Genomic DNA, 20,407 nt, shown 5'->3' with positions numbered 1-20,407 from the left:
GCAAGCGCAGCTGAGGTGCGAGGTACCTCCTCTCCCAGGTACACCAAAAGAACATCAGCATACAATGAAATCATATGCATCTGCCCGTCTAATCTACACCCTATCCCTGTTCCTCCCTGCCGGATCAGCTCTGCAAGTAGTTCAATTGCCAGGGCAAATAATAAGGGCAAAAGGGGCATCCCTGCAGAGTTCCCCACTGTATCCGGTATTAGGAGGACACGGATTTCCCAGTTCTGACCCACGCAGTCTGCGATGCATTCAACAGTCTGACCCACTTCACCCAGCCCTCCCCAAGGCTCAACCACATCATAGTCTCAAAAAGGTACTCCCATCCTACCATGTCAAAGGCCTTCTCTAGATCGACTGACAGGGCATCCGCTGATGGCATGGATCTCGTCTCCTCGTGAAACAGAACACAATACAACTTGCGCAGATTATAGGAAGTATTACAGGAGGGGATGAATCTGTTTTGGTCTGCATGGATGATAGCATGCTTATGCGGGAGCAATCGAAGTCCCAATATTTTACAAAGGATTTTAAAATCAAGGTTGAGCATAGAGTGGTCGGTACTCTGTTACTGGGGAGTTGGCCTCTTTAGTCTTAGGGAGGGGTATCACCAACACTCTCTGGGTCGACTCAGGGAGGCCCCCATGGTGTAGGGACTCTGCATATAGGGTCACTAATCTTGGCGCCAATAGGTCCATATAAGTTACATAAAACACTGCCGGGAGTCCATCGGGACCCGGTGTCTTCATCTTTGCCATGTCTGCAATAGCAGCTTTGACTTCATGCAGGGTCACTGGGCTTACCAAGTCATCCTGCACCTCTTCGTCCACCACCCGTAATGGCAGCCCTTCCAGGAAATCCTGGATATCAGAACGAGGGACCGGCCCGGGGCTGGTATATAACTTATAAAAGGTACAGAACAGGGTATTGATGGCGTCCGGGTCATGAACCAATTCTCCGGAGTCCGTCAAACTGCGTAATCGGTGCCCCTCTACTTTCAGGCTTAATCAACTACGCCAATAGATGGCCGGCCCTCCCCCCCCCCCCTCGTTCTGCCTTCTGTTGAGGTATTCCCTATAACTGTGGCACCTCAGCTTCTGTAACGCACTACTATAGCTAGTGTGGGCCTCCTGTAAATGCTCAGCTGAGTTGGCCTCCTGCCCCTGAACATTGTCCAGTTGCGGAATCTGAGACTCCATATCCAATAATTCTTGACTAATTTTCCGCTGCGCACCAAGAGATTGCCCCAGGCAGTGGCCCCTCACCACCACCTTAAATGCCTCCTATTCCACATGCACAGAGGACGCAGACGCTGCATTAATTGGGAAATACATGTCGATAAGAGCCCTCGGGAGTCCCGGAAAGGCACATCTTCTAACACAAGTGGGCTCAATCTCCACAAAGGAATCGGGGGCTGTCTCCCAAGAGGTTGTTGAGTCAACAGCAGAGGGCTGTGATCCGAAAGGGTCCTACCCAGATACTCCATTTGCGTAACGGATGCTCTAAAGTTCAGTGTGCACAGAAAGGCGTCCAACTTGGTGTGTACTTTGTGCATTGATGAGAAATACGAGTACTTCCTATCAGTCGCATGCTGCACCCTCCAGATATCTTCTAGACCCCAATGACTTGTCCAGCTTCAGAACCTCATAGGTTAAAATTATGATAAAAATGATCCTAAATTACATGAGGAAATATTCTCAATGTTAAAATGACACATTGGATTTACTTAACTACTAAAAATGTTGCCATAATGCATGATGCAAGGAACAATATCCAAATCGACAAGATTGAGCAACAGAGTTAATCTACGGCAGTAAAGGGTGAGAGTGAGAACTTTGCGCCAAACTAGCTAAGCTCTCTACTTAGCAATCAAGAACACCTGGTGGATGAGGTGACGACCCTGCAAATTCTCAGGGCAGGGAGGATCAATCTAGTCCATGTAGAGCTCAAAAGGTTTTGAACCCTATGAAACTATCAGAGTGCCCTGGGTTTAGTTGGTTAATCAGCTTCATCTCCTTATGTTCCCAATAAAGCAACTTTAGCTTTTTGGAAGAGGAAGATGTAATGAAAGAAGTATCTTCCCAGAGCTCTTGTATTCCAAGGTACTGGAAACGTCCTAGTCACCTTTGCTTTTTTGAGTGAATTTCATGTTTTTTTCCGTAAAGTAACATTTGATTACCATACATTAATCCAACTGCAACCCTGCATGATAGAAGCTTTGGGTTGGCAGGAGGGCCTGGCCATGTTGCCTACCCCCCTTATACAGTCAACCACATGACACACACACAGCCTTTGGCCAAACACAGGTGGCGGGGTTCGTCACAAGGCCTGGCCTGCGGCCAGTCCCTTTGGCCAACCCCCCCAAAGGCAGTTAACACACGAGCCCCCTCCACGGGCCACTTCTGGCCCCAGGGACTTCGTTCTCTGGGGCCCGGCCATATTCTGGGAAAGGGCACGCTGCTCGCCTCCCCGGGCCTCATTTCAGCCCTGAGGACCCCATACCCTGTGGCCTGGCAAATTTTGTGGGGGAGGGCGGGTATGCGTTCCCCTCACTGGGCCCCATCCCCCAGGGCACAGCTTATTTGTTTTAGGGGAAAGAGTACATGGCCCTTCTCCCTGGGCTGTTTTCGGTCTGGGGGACCCGATCTCTGGTGCCCACCAATATAATTATGGGAAAGTGGGTGCGTAGACCCCCCTGGGCCGATTCCAGTCCCTGAGACACAGCCTTATGAAAATGTGAGAGGGAGGATGCCCCCTTCCCGGGATGATTTTGGCCCAAGGACTCAATCCTGCAGGGCCCTGCAAGGTTATTAAGTGGGAGGGGGCATTCCCCGGTCTTGGCCAGTGACTAAAGGGGGAGTTTTCACCACCAGGCGTAAGGGAGTCAGGATATTCAAACACTGCCCCCTTGTGTTTTTTTTCCGTTTTCCCTAGGACAAGTCCCAAGGGGGCTGCCAGCACTTCCTGATTGAAGTGGTGGCAGCCAATCAGATCTCACCATCAGATCATTCTGACCTTCCACGTCCCTGGATATACATTGATACTTTTTTTAATTACTTGAAAGCTACTGAACAGGTTAAATCCAAATTACAACTACACTCTTTATTGACTAAGATCTAGCTTTCTGCCAAATTTGGTTTGATTCTGTTCAACTGTTCAGGCTGTAGTCATTTTTAAAATCCCTTGGGAAAGTCACGTTTTGGAACACCTCTTTTTCTCGGCCCTTGCTTGACAAATCACAGTAAAACTTCCCAGGCACCGGCTGAATTTACTGGCACACTAGTTTTGAAAAGGTCTCAAATGGCGACAAAATTATTAGCAAAACAAGAAACTCTTATCCTATGGAAACTAGGTCCAAACTATAACTACCTTCTGGCAAATAACGGTTGGTAGGTATACTGCTGGTAGATGTGTGTATATATACACAAACATACCTACCTACCAGAAGTCTCCAGTAGATAATTATAGTTGGGCCTAGTTTCTATATAACCGTTTCTTGTTTTACTAATATTATATTGATTGCCTAGAGTGGTAAAAGGCTTTTGTCATTTTACTGTATGGCGTGAATCGGTGTGCTAATCCTATGCTTAAAAGCTTTGATAGAAAAGCAGATATTTGAGGTGAGACAATTCAGTGTGTCATTGGTTTTCGTGGGGTGCTCAGTACAGGAGCTGCTCTCCACCTTAACTTGGCAACTAACCAGAGTGATCTGATTCTTTATTGCGTGTATATACACACACACACACACACATGTGTGTACGCACGTGTATGCAGACATGTTCGTAGCATGTGTGGCTGTTTTTCTTCAAAGAAGTATTTCAAGTCAGCTCTCTGTGACTACTCTGAATGTAAATGCACATGTTCACTAACTCTATTGTTAAATTGTTTTTCTCTGCCATCGGTTTTAGAGGTGTTCTGGTGTGCTTCTAGTCTCAAGTTCATCAGTTGCCATCATGACCAAGTCTGCTGACTTCCCACCCCCCTCCCCTTCTGCGAGTACATTCTTCAACATGTATCATCCTGACAAAAAGTGTCCGGGCCTACTGGCTCCCAGGGCCTTTCGGGTTACCGCTTGTTCCCTGCTCCCTACAGAGAATGCCGATGCTCTTCAGACGATGGAACCAATGCCTTTCAAGAGTTCAAGAGATACCCCCAGTGTCACTCTAAGTATCCCTGGGTCACCTCCCTGCTGTGCGAAACGTGTGACTCTTGCCAGACCATGACAAGACCCACTGCGAATATTGCAAAAAGACGCCGCGTCCGAGCCGAGAAATGGTTGGCATACAGTAGGATAGCCCAGTTCACTACAGAAACAACTGACATCCTTGGAGAAGCCGATACCCTGGGCACTGAAAAGAAGTACAGGAGGCTCTGAGCGAGTCACCTGAACTACCAGCCCGCCAGCCAATCCCAGAATATATCGACTCAGAGGCAGATTTATCTCAGGAGGAGGAAGACAACGCCCCTGTGGACACACCCCTTTTGTAGGCTCTCCTCCAGATGCCCTGCATAACCACTTTGCGTCAGTGGATGCATGTTGTAGCTGAGCACCTCGCCTCCCGAGGATGGGCTTTGAGCCGACCAGTCTCACAATACCATGGGCATCCTCACACACTGTCTCACACCACAAGCAGCACTCACACCCACCAATCTCACACTAGCACAGCAGCATTCTCAGGCCTCCCTCATAATTATCATTCTCACACTACTGACACCACTCTCAAATTCCTCACATACTAGCAGTCACACATTACTGAAAGCATGAACACCCTCACAGACGTGAAGTTTTGCACTACTGTCAATCTCACAACACTTAAAGTAGTCCCCTCACTATAGTTCTAATGCTACTCAGACTACCAGTCGCACTTTGGACAGCACGCACACATCTCTCTGATTAGGAGTGTCACACTACCTCGAGCACTCGTATCCCTCATCCACTAGAGAACGCACTCACTTCCCCCCCAGCTATTAGTAGTCTCACACAATTGACAGCATTGTAACTCCTCACACACTAGCTTCACATACTAAGTCAAATCGCCCTCAAATAATCATCACACTACAGATGGCACTTTCACAACCCTCCAAATAACGGTCTCTTAATACAGGCAGCACTCGCACCCCTCACAAACAACTAGTCTCACTCTACTGATGGGCCTCCTTAGTCCCCTCACAAAATAGCAATCTTACACTTTAGACAGCTCCTTCATTGACCTCAAAATGTAAGTCTCCGACTTGCAGAATCTTCTTTTAGACCCAGAGCACTAATCTCATGCACCTAGAAAAATGGCAGTAAGACACTACTGACCGCAGTTTCTTACCCTTAACACAGAAATAGTCAAAGTAGAGACATCACTCCTATCTCCTTCATAGACTAGCAGTAATACACAACTGGATGCTGTAGGAAGGTACATCCTGACTATGGTTGCCCCCAACTTTTTGCCCTGTGTTTTAGCTGGTTTTGGACATAGTCGACCTGGGACCCTGCCAATCAGGACCCCAGGCCTACTGCTCTCTCTTTAAAATGGATTCCATGTACCCTAGGTACATTTCCAATTGGTACTGGGCCCCCTTATCAGACCCTGTAACTCAGGGCATAGGTGTACCCAGGGCTGCCAGGGGCTGCAGCATGTATTATGCCACCCCTGGCTGGCCTCCTAAATCTGACACAACTGGCTGCCTGACAGCTGGGGCAAAGTCGTGTAATCACCCTTTGCTGTAGGTGTAGTATACCTATACCTAACCCTAAAATGGACACACAGATTCCTATCAGTCACTCCTATGGCAGGCCTTGACAATCCTGAAGGCAGAGTGCTTGGAATCATGTGAGATGGTGCTCTGGCATGAGCTGAGCCTGTCTGCAGCTTGCGGAATCAAGTCCTAATAGCTGTTCCATGATATCGCATACCATATACTCTTAAGTGCATTATAATCCTCGCGGTTAAATGCTATCTTTGGTATTGCTTTATCAAAACATGTCAAGTAAGGTGTCATACGAATTGGAATACTAACCCCTCGCCAATTCTGGCGACGGGGTTAGCATTCCACCCTTCTAGAGGGACACGACATGTATGTAACTGTGAACCCCGGTTAAAGTTAACTGAAGCCTCAGCTCCACAAAATGGATGCTGCCACCACAGACACGAGTCTGACCCCCTGCAGCTGGGAGTCCTCCCAGTGAGGGGAGCCTGGACAAAGGGTTTCCTGTCAGGGGCGGTGCTAGCACCGTCCCAGACATGGTTTTGTGTATCCTGGGTAGGCAGGGCTTTACAGGAAGGTGACTGCTGAGTGGCACCCCGGTGCTCACTACGCATAGGCCGGTCTGAACCAGTTCCAGGGGCACACCAGCCCCTGGCCTGGGGAAGTCCGGCATGGCTGAGGGGTGTAACCACCCCCCACCTAGTCCCACCCATAGGCAGGACCTAGTCACCGGGTCAGCCCCCTTTTTTAGTATAAAGATAGGAGCGGGCCCCCTGTTAAAATTAGATCATCTTTGGAATCAAGATACCACTTTCTTCGAAAGGACTTCACGATTTCTTCTTCAAGATTCTCCCTTGTGGCTAAGGAGTAGTCACCCTGCATCCGCAGGCACCATCCTAAAGAACACTGCGGTCTGCTGCAAGTCCTTCATCACGAAACCGACGACCCAGCTCGACGAGACCCGGCTTCCCTGGCACCTCTGACCTCTACTCACCTCTACAGCCAAGCTGAGAACCGTGAGTGCGACGAGACCTCAAGGGACCGACGATCGCCAAGACTGCACGACATCTTTACTGCAAGCCCACCGTGTCCTCCACTGGTGAGTGCTTTGGGGTCCGAGAAGCCCCGACCCTGCGCAGCTCCAGCACCCAAGATCAGCCCCCCTGCATCTCCACGATCTGCGTGGGGCCCTTCTGCTGTTTGCTGTGCACCGCGTTGTTTGGCTACTAGCCGGCTGGCTTGTGGCCTTCTGAACGACGCCCAACGACTTCACGACTGCTGGTCTGGTTGCTCCAGGCTGGCCCTTGCCTCCTTCTTCAAGAGAGGCACCCCGGACCCTCCTGGTCCACTCCAGACGCCATTTTAGGTCCACCGCGTGGGCTTGAATTTGCCAAGGCTTTGTTGCCCAATCCTGGGTCCAGCGACGCCGACAGCTTCTATCTTCGTGGGACAGCTCGATCCTCCATCCTGGTCGCCGACAACGCCTCCTGGTCCGTGAGATCTTCGAGTCAAGCGTCACCCACTCACCTTGTCGAGGTGGCTACCATCCGGTGCCCTCCTGGTGCCCACTGACTACTGGCTAGTAGTCTCGAACTTGGTCCCCTCTGCTTTCAGGTGTCATCTATCTTCGAGATCCAGGCTTGGATCCAACTGAACTTTCTTCACTGGTCACCGGCCAGCATCTTTTCTTCCGGCTCCTGGTCCGTCTACGAGGATTCCCGACGTCTTTTCAGACCTATGCAGCTGCAGCCCCTGGGCTAGGTAACTTCGGCATTTCGGTGCCCCAGCATAGCCTCACTATCCAAGGGTCAGAATCTACTTTCGTTTTCTCCCTACCAGGTCGGGTTCGCCCGAGAACACTAACTTTCTATTTCCTAGCTACCATAGACTTTTGTCCCGCATCTCGCGTGAGAGTGCACACACTGCACCCGAGTCCCCTAGGCCTCCTAGAAGTAATCTAACGATTCCCTAGTCAAGTCCTAGCGATTCCAAAAGCTATTAGTACTGTACTTACCTGCTAGGAATTTCGCATTCCACTTTCAGAGTATATGGTTTTCCGTGCCCCTCGGGCATTTGTATATACTGTGCTAACTTAAGTATTTTTGTAAGAGTTTTGGTTTGTGCTTAGTACCCTGTCCTCATAAAGAGTACAGGGCTGTTGTGATCTTTAAATAAATAACTGTTTATTTTCATAACACTTGTGTGGTGTCCTTTCACTGGGTATTCAAGGGGTATATGTGTGGTAAACAGCTGGCTTAACGCGCCCTCTCGAGTCTTTAGCCTTAGACTGCTCGTATCCACGCTACTAGGATAGCTGGTCTATAAGGTTGACTTACAACCAATCATCAATAAGGGTTGCTGGACTGATACATAGTGTTCACTAGAATAGTGAGCACTGCATATCAGGCCACCTTCTCACATTGGTGAGCAGCGGTTGGGATTTGAGCTTGCTGTTGTTTTACCACACGTATCCTAAGAATATCTTGTTGAAAGATCACATAAGTACTGTTAGGTAAATATAACTAAAGCTTAGAATACTCTGAGTTCTACTGAACCAGCTGTTGTAGCTCCTCAAGGCTTAGCACACCTTGGCTACAACTCTAGCAAGGGACCAGTAGGTAACACATAGTGTAGGTAGGTGCATCACTTACACCACACTAGAAGCAGTATGTCGGTCACAGGAGGAAACACTGAGTCTCCCCTTGTGTCAGTTGACCCTCCACAGGTCATCCCTTCAAAATATACTGCTCTTAGCTTCCATGAGATGAGACAAGTGTGTACTCTCAGGAAACTAAAACAGGGGTCTAACCCCACCACTTCCTTTCTGATTGGTCTCCTAGAGGCTTATGATGCCAGTAGGGCTGGTAACCCAGACCCTTCTAATCCAGGTGGAAGTTTGCCCTCCTTACAGGGTCCCTTTGATATCCATCCCCTCCTTGAGGCAGATGTTGCTGAGGATGAGGATGAGTTATCAGGGGATGAGGCAGATAAGGGACAGCTAGAAGTCAGTAGACTAAGCAGGTCCAACTTAAGCAGACATGAGCTTGGTACTGGGGGACTCCTGGGCCCACTCTCAGGTCAGCTTAACATTGGGAATGGACGAGTTAGGTCTCTATCAAGAGGCTCTAGCAGATCCTTTCGAACCAATGGCTCTCTCAACTCTTCTCACAGAGGAATGTCTTCCCCTAAGAGGAGAGTGTATGAAGCTGAAGAAAGGGCAGTCAAACTGAGGATTGAAAGGGAAGAACTTGCCCTGGCCAAAGAGAGACTTGCCCTTGCTAGAGAGCAAGAATTATGTGGGCTAGTTCCCACTGGTGGCAGCAATAAACCTAGCAATAGGGAAAGGAGTTTTGATAAAAAGCACCTGAATAAGATAGTGCCCCCCTTTAGGGAAGGGGATGACATCCACAAATGGATTACTGCTTTGGAGAGAGCCTGCACTGTGCAGGGTGTTCCCCAAAGTCAGTGGGCAGCTATCTTGTGGCTCTCCTTTGATGGTAAAGGTAGAGATAAGCTCCTCACCACAAGGGTGGAGGATGCTAACAATTACCAAGTCTTGAAGAATGTACTGGTTGATGGGTTTGGTTTAACCACTGAACAATACAGGATGCTGTTCAGAGACACCCAGAAAACTCAGTCTCAAGATTGGACTGACTTTGTTGATTGTGCCACTAAGGCTTTTGAAGGCTGGCTACTGGGTAGTAAGGTTACTGATTTTAAAGGATTGTATAATCTAATTATGAGGGAGCAAATCTTAAATAATTGTCAGAACCAGCTATTACATCAGCACCTGGTAGACTCTGAGTTGACCTCTCCACAGGAATTGGGTAAGAGGGCAGACAAATGGGTCAGAACCAGGGTTAGGCCTAAAAACCAGGGTGGTGACCAGAAAAAGGAATCAACCAAGCCTCAAGAGAAGGGTGGGGCTAAATCCACAGAGAAGACTTCCCAAGGGCCCCAAAACTCCAACAAGGGTGGTGGGTCCCAGAACACTCCTTCTGAACAAAAGAAACCTTATTGCCATACCTGTAAACAGGTGGGCCATTACAAAAGTGATGCCAGTTGCCCTAAAAATGGTAATAAGGGAAATATGCCCCCAGGTAATACTCCTAAACCTCCTGTTACCACTAGTGGTAATCCCCCAGGTGGTGGGAGTGCCCCCAAGAATGTGGTGGGCATTACTTTGGGCAATCAGGAGGACTATGGCTTAGCCAGGTTCCCCGACCACACTCTTGTCTGTGAGACTGGCATGGGGTTTGCCAACTTCACTACTGGACCCCACATTTTGGGCAAGTATAGACAAGAAGTTTTTGTGAATGGTCAGAAAGTTGAGGCATTCAGAGACACAGGGGCCAGCCTCACCATGGTGAGTGACCATCTGGTCCCCTCTGCTCAACTGACCCCTGGTTTTTCTTATCAGGTGACAGACATTCATGGAATGAAAAGAAGGCATCCCATGGCAGTAGTCAAGCTCAGCTGGGGTAATGTCACAGGGCCCATGAGAGTGGCAGTGACAGATAACCTACCTGTAGATTGCTTACTGGGGAATGACCTGGAACTCTCAGCATGGGCTGAGGTGGAACAAGAAACTCATTCCAGAATGATAGGCCTATCCAGACAGGTTAGTGGGGCAGTAATAGCTACAGCCCCAGTCCAAGCACCATTCCTCCCTGAAAAGGTTGGAAGGGCAGTGGTAGCCACTGCCCAGGCTCAGACAGACTTTTCAGAACAGGATAGGAGGGCTGTGACAGTCACAGCCCAAACACAGACTGAGTGCCCTCCTGAAAAGGTTGGCAAGGTTGAAATGGTCTCAGCCTCTACTCAGACAGATAGTGAGGTTGTGAAGCCTGAAACAATGGATCACTCCACTCAAACAGAGAGCATTGAGGAGGAAGAAGAGTCTTCCCCCTCCCAGACACTAGGTGAGAGCCAGCCTCCTCAGGGAACTGACTCTACCCCTGTTGAAGGAACTGCCCCAGAGGTAGTCAGGCCTAGCCTGGCAGAACCCCTGATGGCAGTGGACCCTTCCCAGGTGGGACCCAGTCTGGAGCAGGTAACCTGCACCTCTCTACCCTGCCTCAGTCAGCCCAGGGCTGAAGAGACCAGGGAGGCCAGTGGTGGACCCCAAAGGGCCCCCTGTCCAAAAAAAACCCCTAATCAGCAGATTAGGATCACTGAAGCTGGTAAACCTAGCCAAGTGAAAATAGAACAGACTCCTGAGGGATCCCCCTTAAAAGTAGTTAGGGAACTCCCACAGCTGGACACTGTTGGGCACAGCCAAACATGGGGCCTAAAAACCCCAGACCTGACCTGTCCCTCCAGTAAGCCAAACAGAGGGACTCAGCCTCCAGCTTTAGGTAGCCAGAGGCTGACCCTGAGAGCTCAGTGCATCTCAGCTAAAGAAAGAAAGGCACACATGATGAATGGTGATTGGAGGAAGTTGAGCCCAAAGGTAGAGGAGCCTCACTTCAGTACTCCATCCCAGCATCAGCCTTCTTCTTTCCCAAGACACACCAGAGACAGAGATTCCCTATGGTGGAGACCCTCAGATACCCTTAGGGTGAGGGGTTGCCTAGTGGACCATGACACAGGGGGAAACCAAGCCAGAGCTGGTCCTTCCTTATATGGCCACTTAGGTAATAGAGGCTTACCTGGACAAGGATAGCCTTATCTCCTTTCGTTTGGGGGGGGGTTGTGTAGGAAGGTACATCCTGACTATGGTTGCCCCCAACTTTTTGCCCTGTGTTTTAGCTGGTTTTGGACATAGTCGACCTGGGACCCTGCCAATCAGGACCCCAGGCCTACTGCTCTCTCTTTAAAATGGATTCCATGTACCCTAGGTACATTTCCAATTGGTACTGGGCCCCCTTATCAGACCCTGTAACTCAGGGCATAGGTGTACCCAGGGCTGCCAGGGGCTGCAGCATGTATTATGCCACCCCTGGCTGGCCTCCTAAATCTGACACAACTGGCTGCCTGACAGCTGGGGCAAAGTCGTGTAATCACCCTTTGCTGTAGGTGTAGTATACCTATACCTAACCCTAAAATGGACACACAGATTCCTATCAGTCACTCCTATGGCAGGCCTTGACAATCCTGAAGGCAGAGTGCTTGGAATCATGTGAGATGGTGCTCTGGCATGAGCTGAGCCTGTCTGCAGCTTGCGGAATCAAGTCCTAATAGCTGTTCCATGATATCGCATACCATATACTCTTAAGTGCATTATAATCCTCGCGGTTAAATGCTATCTTTGGTATTGCTTTATCAAAACATGTCAAGTAAGGTGTCATACGAATTGGAATACTAACCCCTCGCCAATTCTGGCGACGGGGTTAGCATTCCACCCTTCTAGAGGGACACGACATGTATGTAACTGTGAACCCCGGTTAAAGTTAACTGAAGCCTCAGCTCCACAAAATGGATGCTGCCACCACAGACACGAGTCTGACCCCCTGCAGCTGGGAGTCCTCCCAGTGAGGGGAGCCTGGACAAAGGGTTTCCTGTCAGGGGCGGTGCTAGCACCGTCCCAGACATGGTTTTGTGTATCCTGGGTAGGCAGGGCTTTACAGGAAGGTGACTGCTGAGTGGCACCCCGGTGCTCACTACGCATAGGCCGGTCTGAACCAGTTCCAGGGGCACACCAGCCCCTGGCCTGGGGAAGTCCGGCATGGCTGAGGGGTGTAACCACCCCCCACCTAGTCCCACCCATAGGCAGGACCTAGTCACCGGGTCAGCCCCCTTTTTTAGTATAAAGATAGGAGCGGGCCCCCTGTTAAAATTAGATCATCTTTGGAATCAAGATACCACTTTCTTCGAAAGGACTTCACGATTTCTTCTTCAAGATTCTCCCTTGTGGCTAAGGAGTAGTCACCCTGCATCCGCAGGCACCATCCTAAAGAACACTGCGGTCTGCTGCAAGTCCTTCATCACGAAACCGACGACCCAGCTCGACGAGACCCGGCTTCCCTGGCACCTCTGACCTCTACTCACCTCTACAGCCAAGCTGAGAACCGTGAGTGCGACGAGACCTCAAGGGACCGACGATCGCCAAGACTGCACGACATCTTTACTGCAAGCCCACCGTGTCCTCCACTGGTGAGTGCTTTGGGGTCCGAGAAGCCCCGACCCTGCGCAGCTCCAGCACCCAAGATCAGCCCCCCTGCATCTCCACGATCTGCGTGGGGCCCTTCTGCTGTTTGCTGTGCACCGCGTTGTTTGGCTACTAGCCGGCTGGCTTGTGGCCTTCTGAACGACGCCCAACGACTTCACGACTGCTGGTCTGGTTGCTCCAGGCTGGCCCTTGCCTCCTTCTTCAAGAGAGGCACCCCGGACCCTCCTGGTCCACTCCAGACGCCATTTTAGGTCCACCGCGTGGGCTTGAATTTGCCAAGGCTTTGTTGCCCAATCCTGGGTCCAGCGACGCCGACAGCTTCTATCTTCGTGGGACAGCTCGATCCTCCATCCTGGTCGCCGACAACGCCTCCTGGTCCGTGAGATCTTCGAGTCAAGCGTCACCCACTCACCTTGTCGAGGTGGCTACCATCCGGTGCCCTCCTGGTGCCCACTGACTACTGGCTAGTAGTCTCGAACTTGGTCCCCTCTGCTTTCAGGTGTCATCTATCTTCGAGATCCAGGCTTGGATCCAACTGAACTTTCTTCACTGGTCACCGGCCAGCATCTTTTCTTCCGGCTCCTGGTCCGTCTACGAGGATTCCCGACGTCTTTTCAGACCTATGCAGCTGCAGCCCCTGGGCTAGGTAACTTCGGCATTTCGGTGCCCCAGCATAGCCTCACTATCCAAGGGTCAGAATCTACTTTCGTTTTCTCCCTACCAGGTCGGGTTCGCCCGAGAACACTAACTTTCTATTTCCTAGCTACCATAGACTTTTGTCCCGCATCTCGCGTGAGAGTGCACACACTGCACCCGAGTCCCCTAGGCCTCCTAGAAGTAATCTAACGATTCCCTAGTCAAGTCCTAGCGATTCCAAAAGCTATTAGTACTGTACTTACCTGCTAGGAATTTCGCATTCCACTTTCAGAGTATATGGTTTTCCGTGCCCCTCGGGCATTTGTATATACTGTGCTAACTTAAGTATTTTTGTAAGAGTTTTGGTTTGTGCTTAGTACCCTGTCCTCATAAAGAGTACAGGGCTGTTGTGATCTTTAAATAAATAACTGTTTATTTTCATAACACTTGTGTGGTGTCCTTTCACTGGGTATTCAAGGGGTATATGTGTGGTAAACAGCTGGCTTAACGCGCCCTCTCGAGTCTTTAGCCTTAGACTGCTCGTATCCACGCTACTAGGATAGCTGGTTTATAAGGTTGACTTACAACCAATCATCAATAAGGGTTGCTGGACTGATACATAGTGTTCACTAGAATAGTGAGCACTGCATATCAGGCCACCTTCTCACAGATGCAACCCGCCCCCACACCGACTAGCATTTTCATACCACTCTTGCATCCATCACACTAGCAGTCTCACACTACCATCAGCAATAGCACACTCCTCACAGTCCAGCAGTCTCATGCTACCAAACAGCACTCTTACATCCCTCTCAGTCTGTGACTCAGCTGGAAGCCTGTCACACCTCACAGCCTAGCAGCAAAACAAATAAAGTGCCTCTTCGTTTAGTAATGAGTTTGTATGTGGCATTGTTAAGTTTCAGAAGTGTGCCACAATTTCCTAGCTAATATGGTAATCTTTCAAGAGACTTAGAATCTGCAACATTTAGGAGTACAATAGGAATTATTTGCATAGTTCTGGCAATATTTCCGATGGTTTCTGGATTTCCCTGTAGATTTTTCATGCCCCTTGCCACCCCAGCAGCTCCCCACCCCACCTTCTGGCATTTTTGTGTGTTTTCCTTGTCCCTTTTTGGAAGAAAGCTTAAGAGGCACATAGGACATAGTTCTTCTGTGGCACGAGTATTATCTTGAATGAGGATGCTTCAAAGACAAAAAAGCACGTCTAGGTTTTATTTAGTTTCCCCTGGAAGCAAAGCTCGAATTTTTAGAGTTGAGATTTAGTCAAGTGCTTGGGGATTCTCAAGAAAGACTTTTGCAGTGAGAATTAATTATCCATGAAAAACATTTCTTAGTTCGGTAAGTAAGTATTACTCTAACGAAACCGTGCCATGTTGAGCTTAACTATAGCTAACAGGGCTAGTAAATTTGCATTCATTTAAAATAAAAGCATAGCAGTTTCACTGAAATATAGGTAATATATCTGTGTCTGGGCTTGGAACTGAATAACATATAATAACGTGCTCACTTCGTAGCAAATTGTGTAAGACATGTTTTTAATTTTGTCTTCTCCCTCCCCAAACCCCCAGTTGCAGCCAATTTGCAAAAAATTGTGGACGATCCTCAAACGAATAAATCTGTCACTTTCAAACTGGTATGTATCCATTCTTTTACATAGTCAACTGATTGTCATGTTTCTTCTCAATTGAAAGCTGCTATTTAAATATGACACACTTTTCTGATGGCCCTAGAGGGAGATGGTAAGTTGCCGAAGATGCAAGTATAGCCTCCTTTAACGCCTGAATTTGTTGCAGAATCAGTTCCTTGGTCACAAGAACGTGTATGGGTCCCAGTCCATGATTTCAAGCAGAGCAGCTAGTTTTGTGATTTCCAACGATGTTTGGCAACATACAATTTGGCTTTGCCATGCCGGATCACCTTCAGATACATCATGACTCACTCCCTGCATGACTGTAGTTGTCTTCCTGCCTTAGAAACTAGAGGCACACCCCATTCGGATAAATAAGACATCGGTTCGCAACAATCCGCACCAGCTTTAAATCCCATGATTTTAGTAGTTTACCTCCTCCTTGCACACAGCTGCAACATGATTCTTCACATAAAAAACACCTCTTCTAAATAGTACTGTTTAGATAGTCAAGCAAGTATGGTAACACAAGTAGGATAATTGATGACAAATTGGTTCAATTCGGCCCACCCTGAACACAGGAGGAAAGAAACCACTATATAGTCGATGAAAAGCATGGGAATCCAGAACAGTTTCGTGCTGCACAAGAAATTAGTTACTTGCCTGAACCAAATTTGTGAGCGTGGATCCCATCTAGACCCCTATCCGCACTCCACCTCCCTAGTGAAGGGGCAAATAAACTACTACACGAGAACAGAGCAAAACAGAACTTGAATATGGAGACCGTGCACACTTGACGTCATAGACTCCTCCTATTGATGATGCCCATAAAGAAAATGTTTTACCAAGTCAGGATTTTGAGGCCGCAGCCTCTAGATGTCAGAATAATGCAAAGCGTAAAAATCTTGAGTTCTGTGCTGCAACACTACTTTTTACAGGTAAGTAGCTAGTGTTTGCTTCACTAAAATAGTTCTGGGGCAGGTGTGCACCAGATAACTGTTTGGTCAAACTAGACACACCTTGTAAGGGTCAGCTGCTGCAAAGAGTATGTGAACTGGTGCATATGGCTTAAAGCTGAAGAATGGTAACATAACTGCTAAAGAAATCCTAAAAGATCCAAAAATGTATTTGGCAGTCACCCTGCGTAGAAATTTGCTTACCTTGAATTAAGCATTTAGAGTAAGTTCCATTCAATGCGAAAGGACTGGCATTACATTTGTAAGAGTTTCTTCCATTTGAACTCCAAGATTGTAGCATGCGTGCTAGAAATGTACCCACAAACCCAATGGGGCATCCCCTGTTTGGTAATGTTTTTTGAGTAAAATATAAAAAGTGGTTTGTGAACCCCTGTACATACTTTAAGCAAATAGTATTCTTTGTATCTGAAAGAGACACGTTAGTGATAGATTCCTTACCTTAGAATATCCCCAGGCGTCAGACTGGATCCGGAAATTTTTTGCGTAGCAATACCCCTGCGCGCTGGTAGGCGTCGTCTGCGGCTCCGCGTCCGTCGTCTGCGTCGTGAGCGCCGGGATGACGTCATCGGAGTATATAGACGGCGCCCATGCGCGCTGACGTCAGTTCTTCTTTTTTCCGCGCCAGCTAGCGCAGATCCGGAAGAAGCTCTACCCCCAGTCACTTTTTGACTGAAAACTTTTTTGATCTTTTTGATCTTTTTGATCCTCTAGTTAGTCGATTCTCGACTATCGGTGCCAGGGATGCCCGGGTTCAAGCCTTGCTCGAAGTGCGGCCGACTCCTGTCGGTCACGGACCCCCATCGCCGGTGCCTGAAGTGCTTAGGCCTCGACCACGACGATCGACCCTGCTCCGACTGCCGGGCCCTGACGTCGAAGGCGAGGCGGGAGCGGTCCCGCAAGCGTCTCGAGCTGAGGCAGTCGGCCCCGCGCCGCTCCCGGTCCCGGTCCCACGGGAGGTCGAGGGACAGGTCGCGAGGTCGGAGTCATCGACGTTCCGGGAGTGGACACCGATCGTCTGGTTCCAAGTCCTCAGGTAAGAGGCATGAGAGGTCGGAGCGACAACATCGATCCTCCGACCCGCCCCGTCGCTCGCACGATGCGACCGGGGATTCGGGCGACACCGCCCACGCGGCTCCGCGGGAGTCGCAAGCGTCGCCGCCTGCCCCACACCTTCGGGTCCCTGGGCACGGCGCGTCGCAGGAGGAGGTCGAGAGGTACCTCGTGGCCATGAGGGCCCTCCCTCCTCAGTCGGTTCCCGTGGCGCCTTCGGGCCGATCGGCTCCGTCTGGAGGTCCTTCCGGGTCGGGCGCTTCGGCCCCGACGACGTCGGGTGCTTCGGCCCCGGCGCCGCTGGCGACTTCGGTCCCGGCGCCGCGCGACCTCGCTGGATCCGGCTCCGGATCCGGGACCTCGCCGGTCGACCTTACGACCTCGCCGGCGACGTCCCTTCAGGTGTCGTCCCCGGCAGCCGACGTGGTTGCCGACCCCAATGCTTCCTACGGTCCTACTCAGGTGTCGGAGGGGCGCCGCTGGGCGCCGATTCCGTCGGCCTTCGGAGAGTTCTATCTCCACGAGGAGGCCCTGGCTGTTAATCCTGGTCTCCAGGAGCCGGGTGACGAGGAGCAATGGGAGGGGTCCGAGGACCCTCTGGCACGTGATTGCCAGTCTCACCAGGACTGGACATATGAGCTTGGGGAGGCCAGTGGTATTGACACCTCGCCAGACACTGGATTTACGTCGCCCCCGACTGTGGCTTCGGAGGCGGGTTCTGCTTACAGTGTAGTGTTGACGAAGGCAGCTAAGGCCCTAAACCTTGAGCTCCCCGTCGCGGCCGCGAGGACTAATCTCCTCACTGAGGTCCTCAAACAGCAGTCCGGCTCCGCGGAGCCCCTCCTGCCGTTCAACGAGGCCTTGTGTGACGTTCTTCTGGGCACTTGGTCCAAGCCCGCCACAGGCCCCCCTGTGGATAGGAACGTGGCCAGACGCTACCGCCCGGCACCGGGCGACCCTTGCTTTTTGTCCACCCACCCCACCCCCGAGAGCCTGGTCATCCAGGCCTCCAACTCCCAGACCGCATTCCCGTCGGCCCCGCCCGACAGGGAATCCAAGAGATATGAGCAGTTCGGGAAGAAGGTCTTCTCGTCTGTGAGCCTAGGGCTCCGGTCAGTGAACACCAACTGTCTCTTGGGCCGCTACACCCACACTCTGTGGGACACGGTTGCGGAGGTGCTGCCACAATGCCCTGAGGAGGTCAGGGCTAAACTCAGCCAAACCCTTGCGGACGGCCGAGATGCGGCACGTTTTTCTATCCGGTGTGGGCTGGATACCACGGACTCACTGGGCAGGGCGATGGCAACGACGGTGGCGGTTCGACGCCACGCCTGGTTGAGGTCCGCCAACTTCTCGGCCGATGTCCAGGCCACCCTCCTGGACATGCCGTTTGATGGCCGTCGCCTCTTCGGCGACAAGGCAGACCATGCGCTGGAACGTTTTAAGGACTCCAGGGCCACGGCCAAGTCCTTGGGCCTTACGGCCCCACGCCAGCAATCGGGTGCCTTTCGCTCCTTTCGTGGCCACGGAAGGGGCGCCCCACCACGGACCGCCAGCCACACGCCGCAAAATATCCAACAGCGCGGTGGCGGACGTGGGAACCGCCGCGGCGGTGGTCGGGGTCAGCGGCGAGGCCAGTCCACACCTCCCTCAGCAGCCCCTGCCTCAAAACCTTACTAGTCCGAGTTTTCAGGCCCATGTGACGCCTGTGGGAGGCAGGGTTCGCCATCACCTCTCCCACTGGCATACAGTCACTTCGGACAGGTGGGTGCTGCAAATTGTCCGAAGGGGTTTCTCCCTCCCCTTCGAGTCTTCCCCTCCATCCATGCCACCTCAATACCACCGTGTGTCGGGGGATCACTTGCAACTTCTGCGAGAGGAAGTTTCGGCCCTCTTGGCCAAGAGGGCCATCGAGCGCGTTCCTGGGCCAGAAGTAGGACGTGGCTGTTACTCCCACTACTTTCTGGTACCCAAGAAGGGCAAAGGGGGCCTACGCCCTATCTTGGATCTGCGGAACGTCAACGGCTTCCTCCGGACGGAGAAGTTCAAGATGCTCACTTTGGCTCAGGTCCTGGCTGCCCTGGACCCAGGAGACTGGATGGTAGCGTTGGACTTGCAGGACGCCTATTTCCACATCCCCGTCCTGCCGGCCCACCGGCGTTACCTGCGGTTCACGGTAGGCCTAGAGCACTTTCAGTTTACCGTGCTCCCCTTCGGCCTTACCAGCGCCCCACGGGTGTTCACGAAGGTGATGGCGGTGGTCGCAGCCCATCTGCGCAGGCAAGGGGTGTCAGTCTTCCCCTACCTCGACGACTGGTTGTTGAAGGCGGGCTCGCCCCAGGCAGTCGTCACCCACCTCCAGACTACGGCCGACCTCCTGCACTTGCTGGGGTTTTCCATCAATGTGCCGAAGTCACACCTGTGTCCCTCTCAGAAGCTCCTTTTCATCGGAGCGGTTCTCGACTCGGCGCAGTTTCGGGTTTACCCACCCGAGCAGCGGGTTCGGGATATTCAGGCTCTGATTCCTGTCTTCAGGCCGTTATCCCGGGTCTCGGTCAGGTTGACGCTGCGGCTTCTGGGACTGATGGCCTCCTGCATCCTTCTGGTGCGTCACGCCAGGTGGCGGATGCGGGCTCTGCAGTGGGACCTGAAGTTTCAGTGGGCCCAGCATCAGGGCAACCTGTCCGATCATGTCCTGATCTCGGAGGGCACTGCGAAGCAACTGCAGTGGTGGCTCACGGACCGCGACTGGGTCAGTGGCAGACCCCTCTCTCTACCCCAGCCGGAGCACGTAGTTGTGACGGACGCGTCCCTCCAGGGCTGGGGAGGCCACATGGGAGAGGCGGAGATCAGAGGCCTCTGGTCTCCGGCGGAGTCCCGGCTCCACATCAACCTTCTGGAGCTGCGGGCGATTCGTCTTGCACTGAAGGCATTCCTCCCCTCTGTCAGGGGGAGCGTGGTGCAAGTGTTCACCGACAACACCACCGCCATGTGGTACTGCAACAAACAGGGCGGTGTGGGGTCGTGGACCCTTTGCCAGGAGGCTCTGCGCCTCTGGCAGTGGCTGGAACATCAGGGCGTTACCCTGGTGGTTCAACACCTGGCAGGCTCTCTGAATGCCAGGGCGGACGAACTCAGCCGCCGGTGCATGATGGATCACGAATGGCGTCTGAACTCGGACGTGGCGCAAGGTCTCTTTCGACAGTGGGGAGAGCCTTGGTTAGATCTATTCGCCACAGAAGAGAACGCGCAATGTCAGCAGTTCTGCGCGTTGGAGTTTCC

The 20,407-nt window shown here is 51.4% G+C and overlaps 1 protein-coding gene across 1 annotated transcript in view; it reads left to right on the top strand.

The window, feature by feature from the left end:
* OXSR1 (oxidative stress responsive kinase 1) overlaps nt 1–20,407 on the top strand; it is a 783,663-nt gene that overhangs the window by 718,484 nt on the left and 44,772 nt on the right. The window contains exon 17 of the mRNA XM_086940877.1: nt 15,040–15,104. Within this exon, the coding sequence (XP_086797003.1) occupies nt 15,040–15,104 (65 nt within the window). The remainder of the gene's footprint in view (nt 1–15,039; nt 15,105–20,407) is intronic.

The sequence above is a fragment of the Lissotriton vulgaris genome, chromosome 10 (assembly GCF_964263255.1).
Source record: "Lissotriton vulgaris chromosome 10, aLisVul1.2, whole genome shotgun sequence".
Lineage (NCBI taxonomy): Eukaryota > Metazoa > Chordata > Amphibia > Caudata > Salamandridae > Lissotriton > Lissotriton vulgaris.
This window is presented reverse-complemented; position numbering and strand designations above follow the sequence as displayed.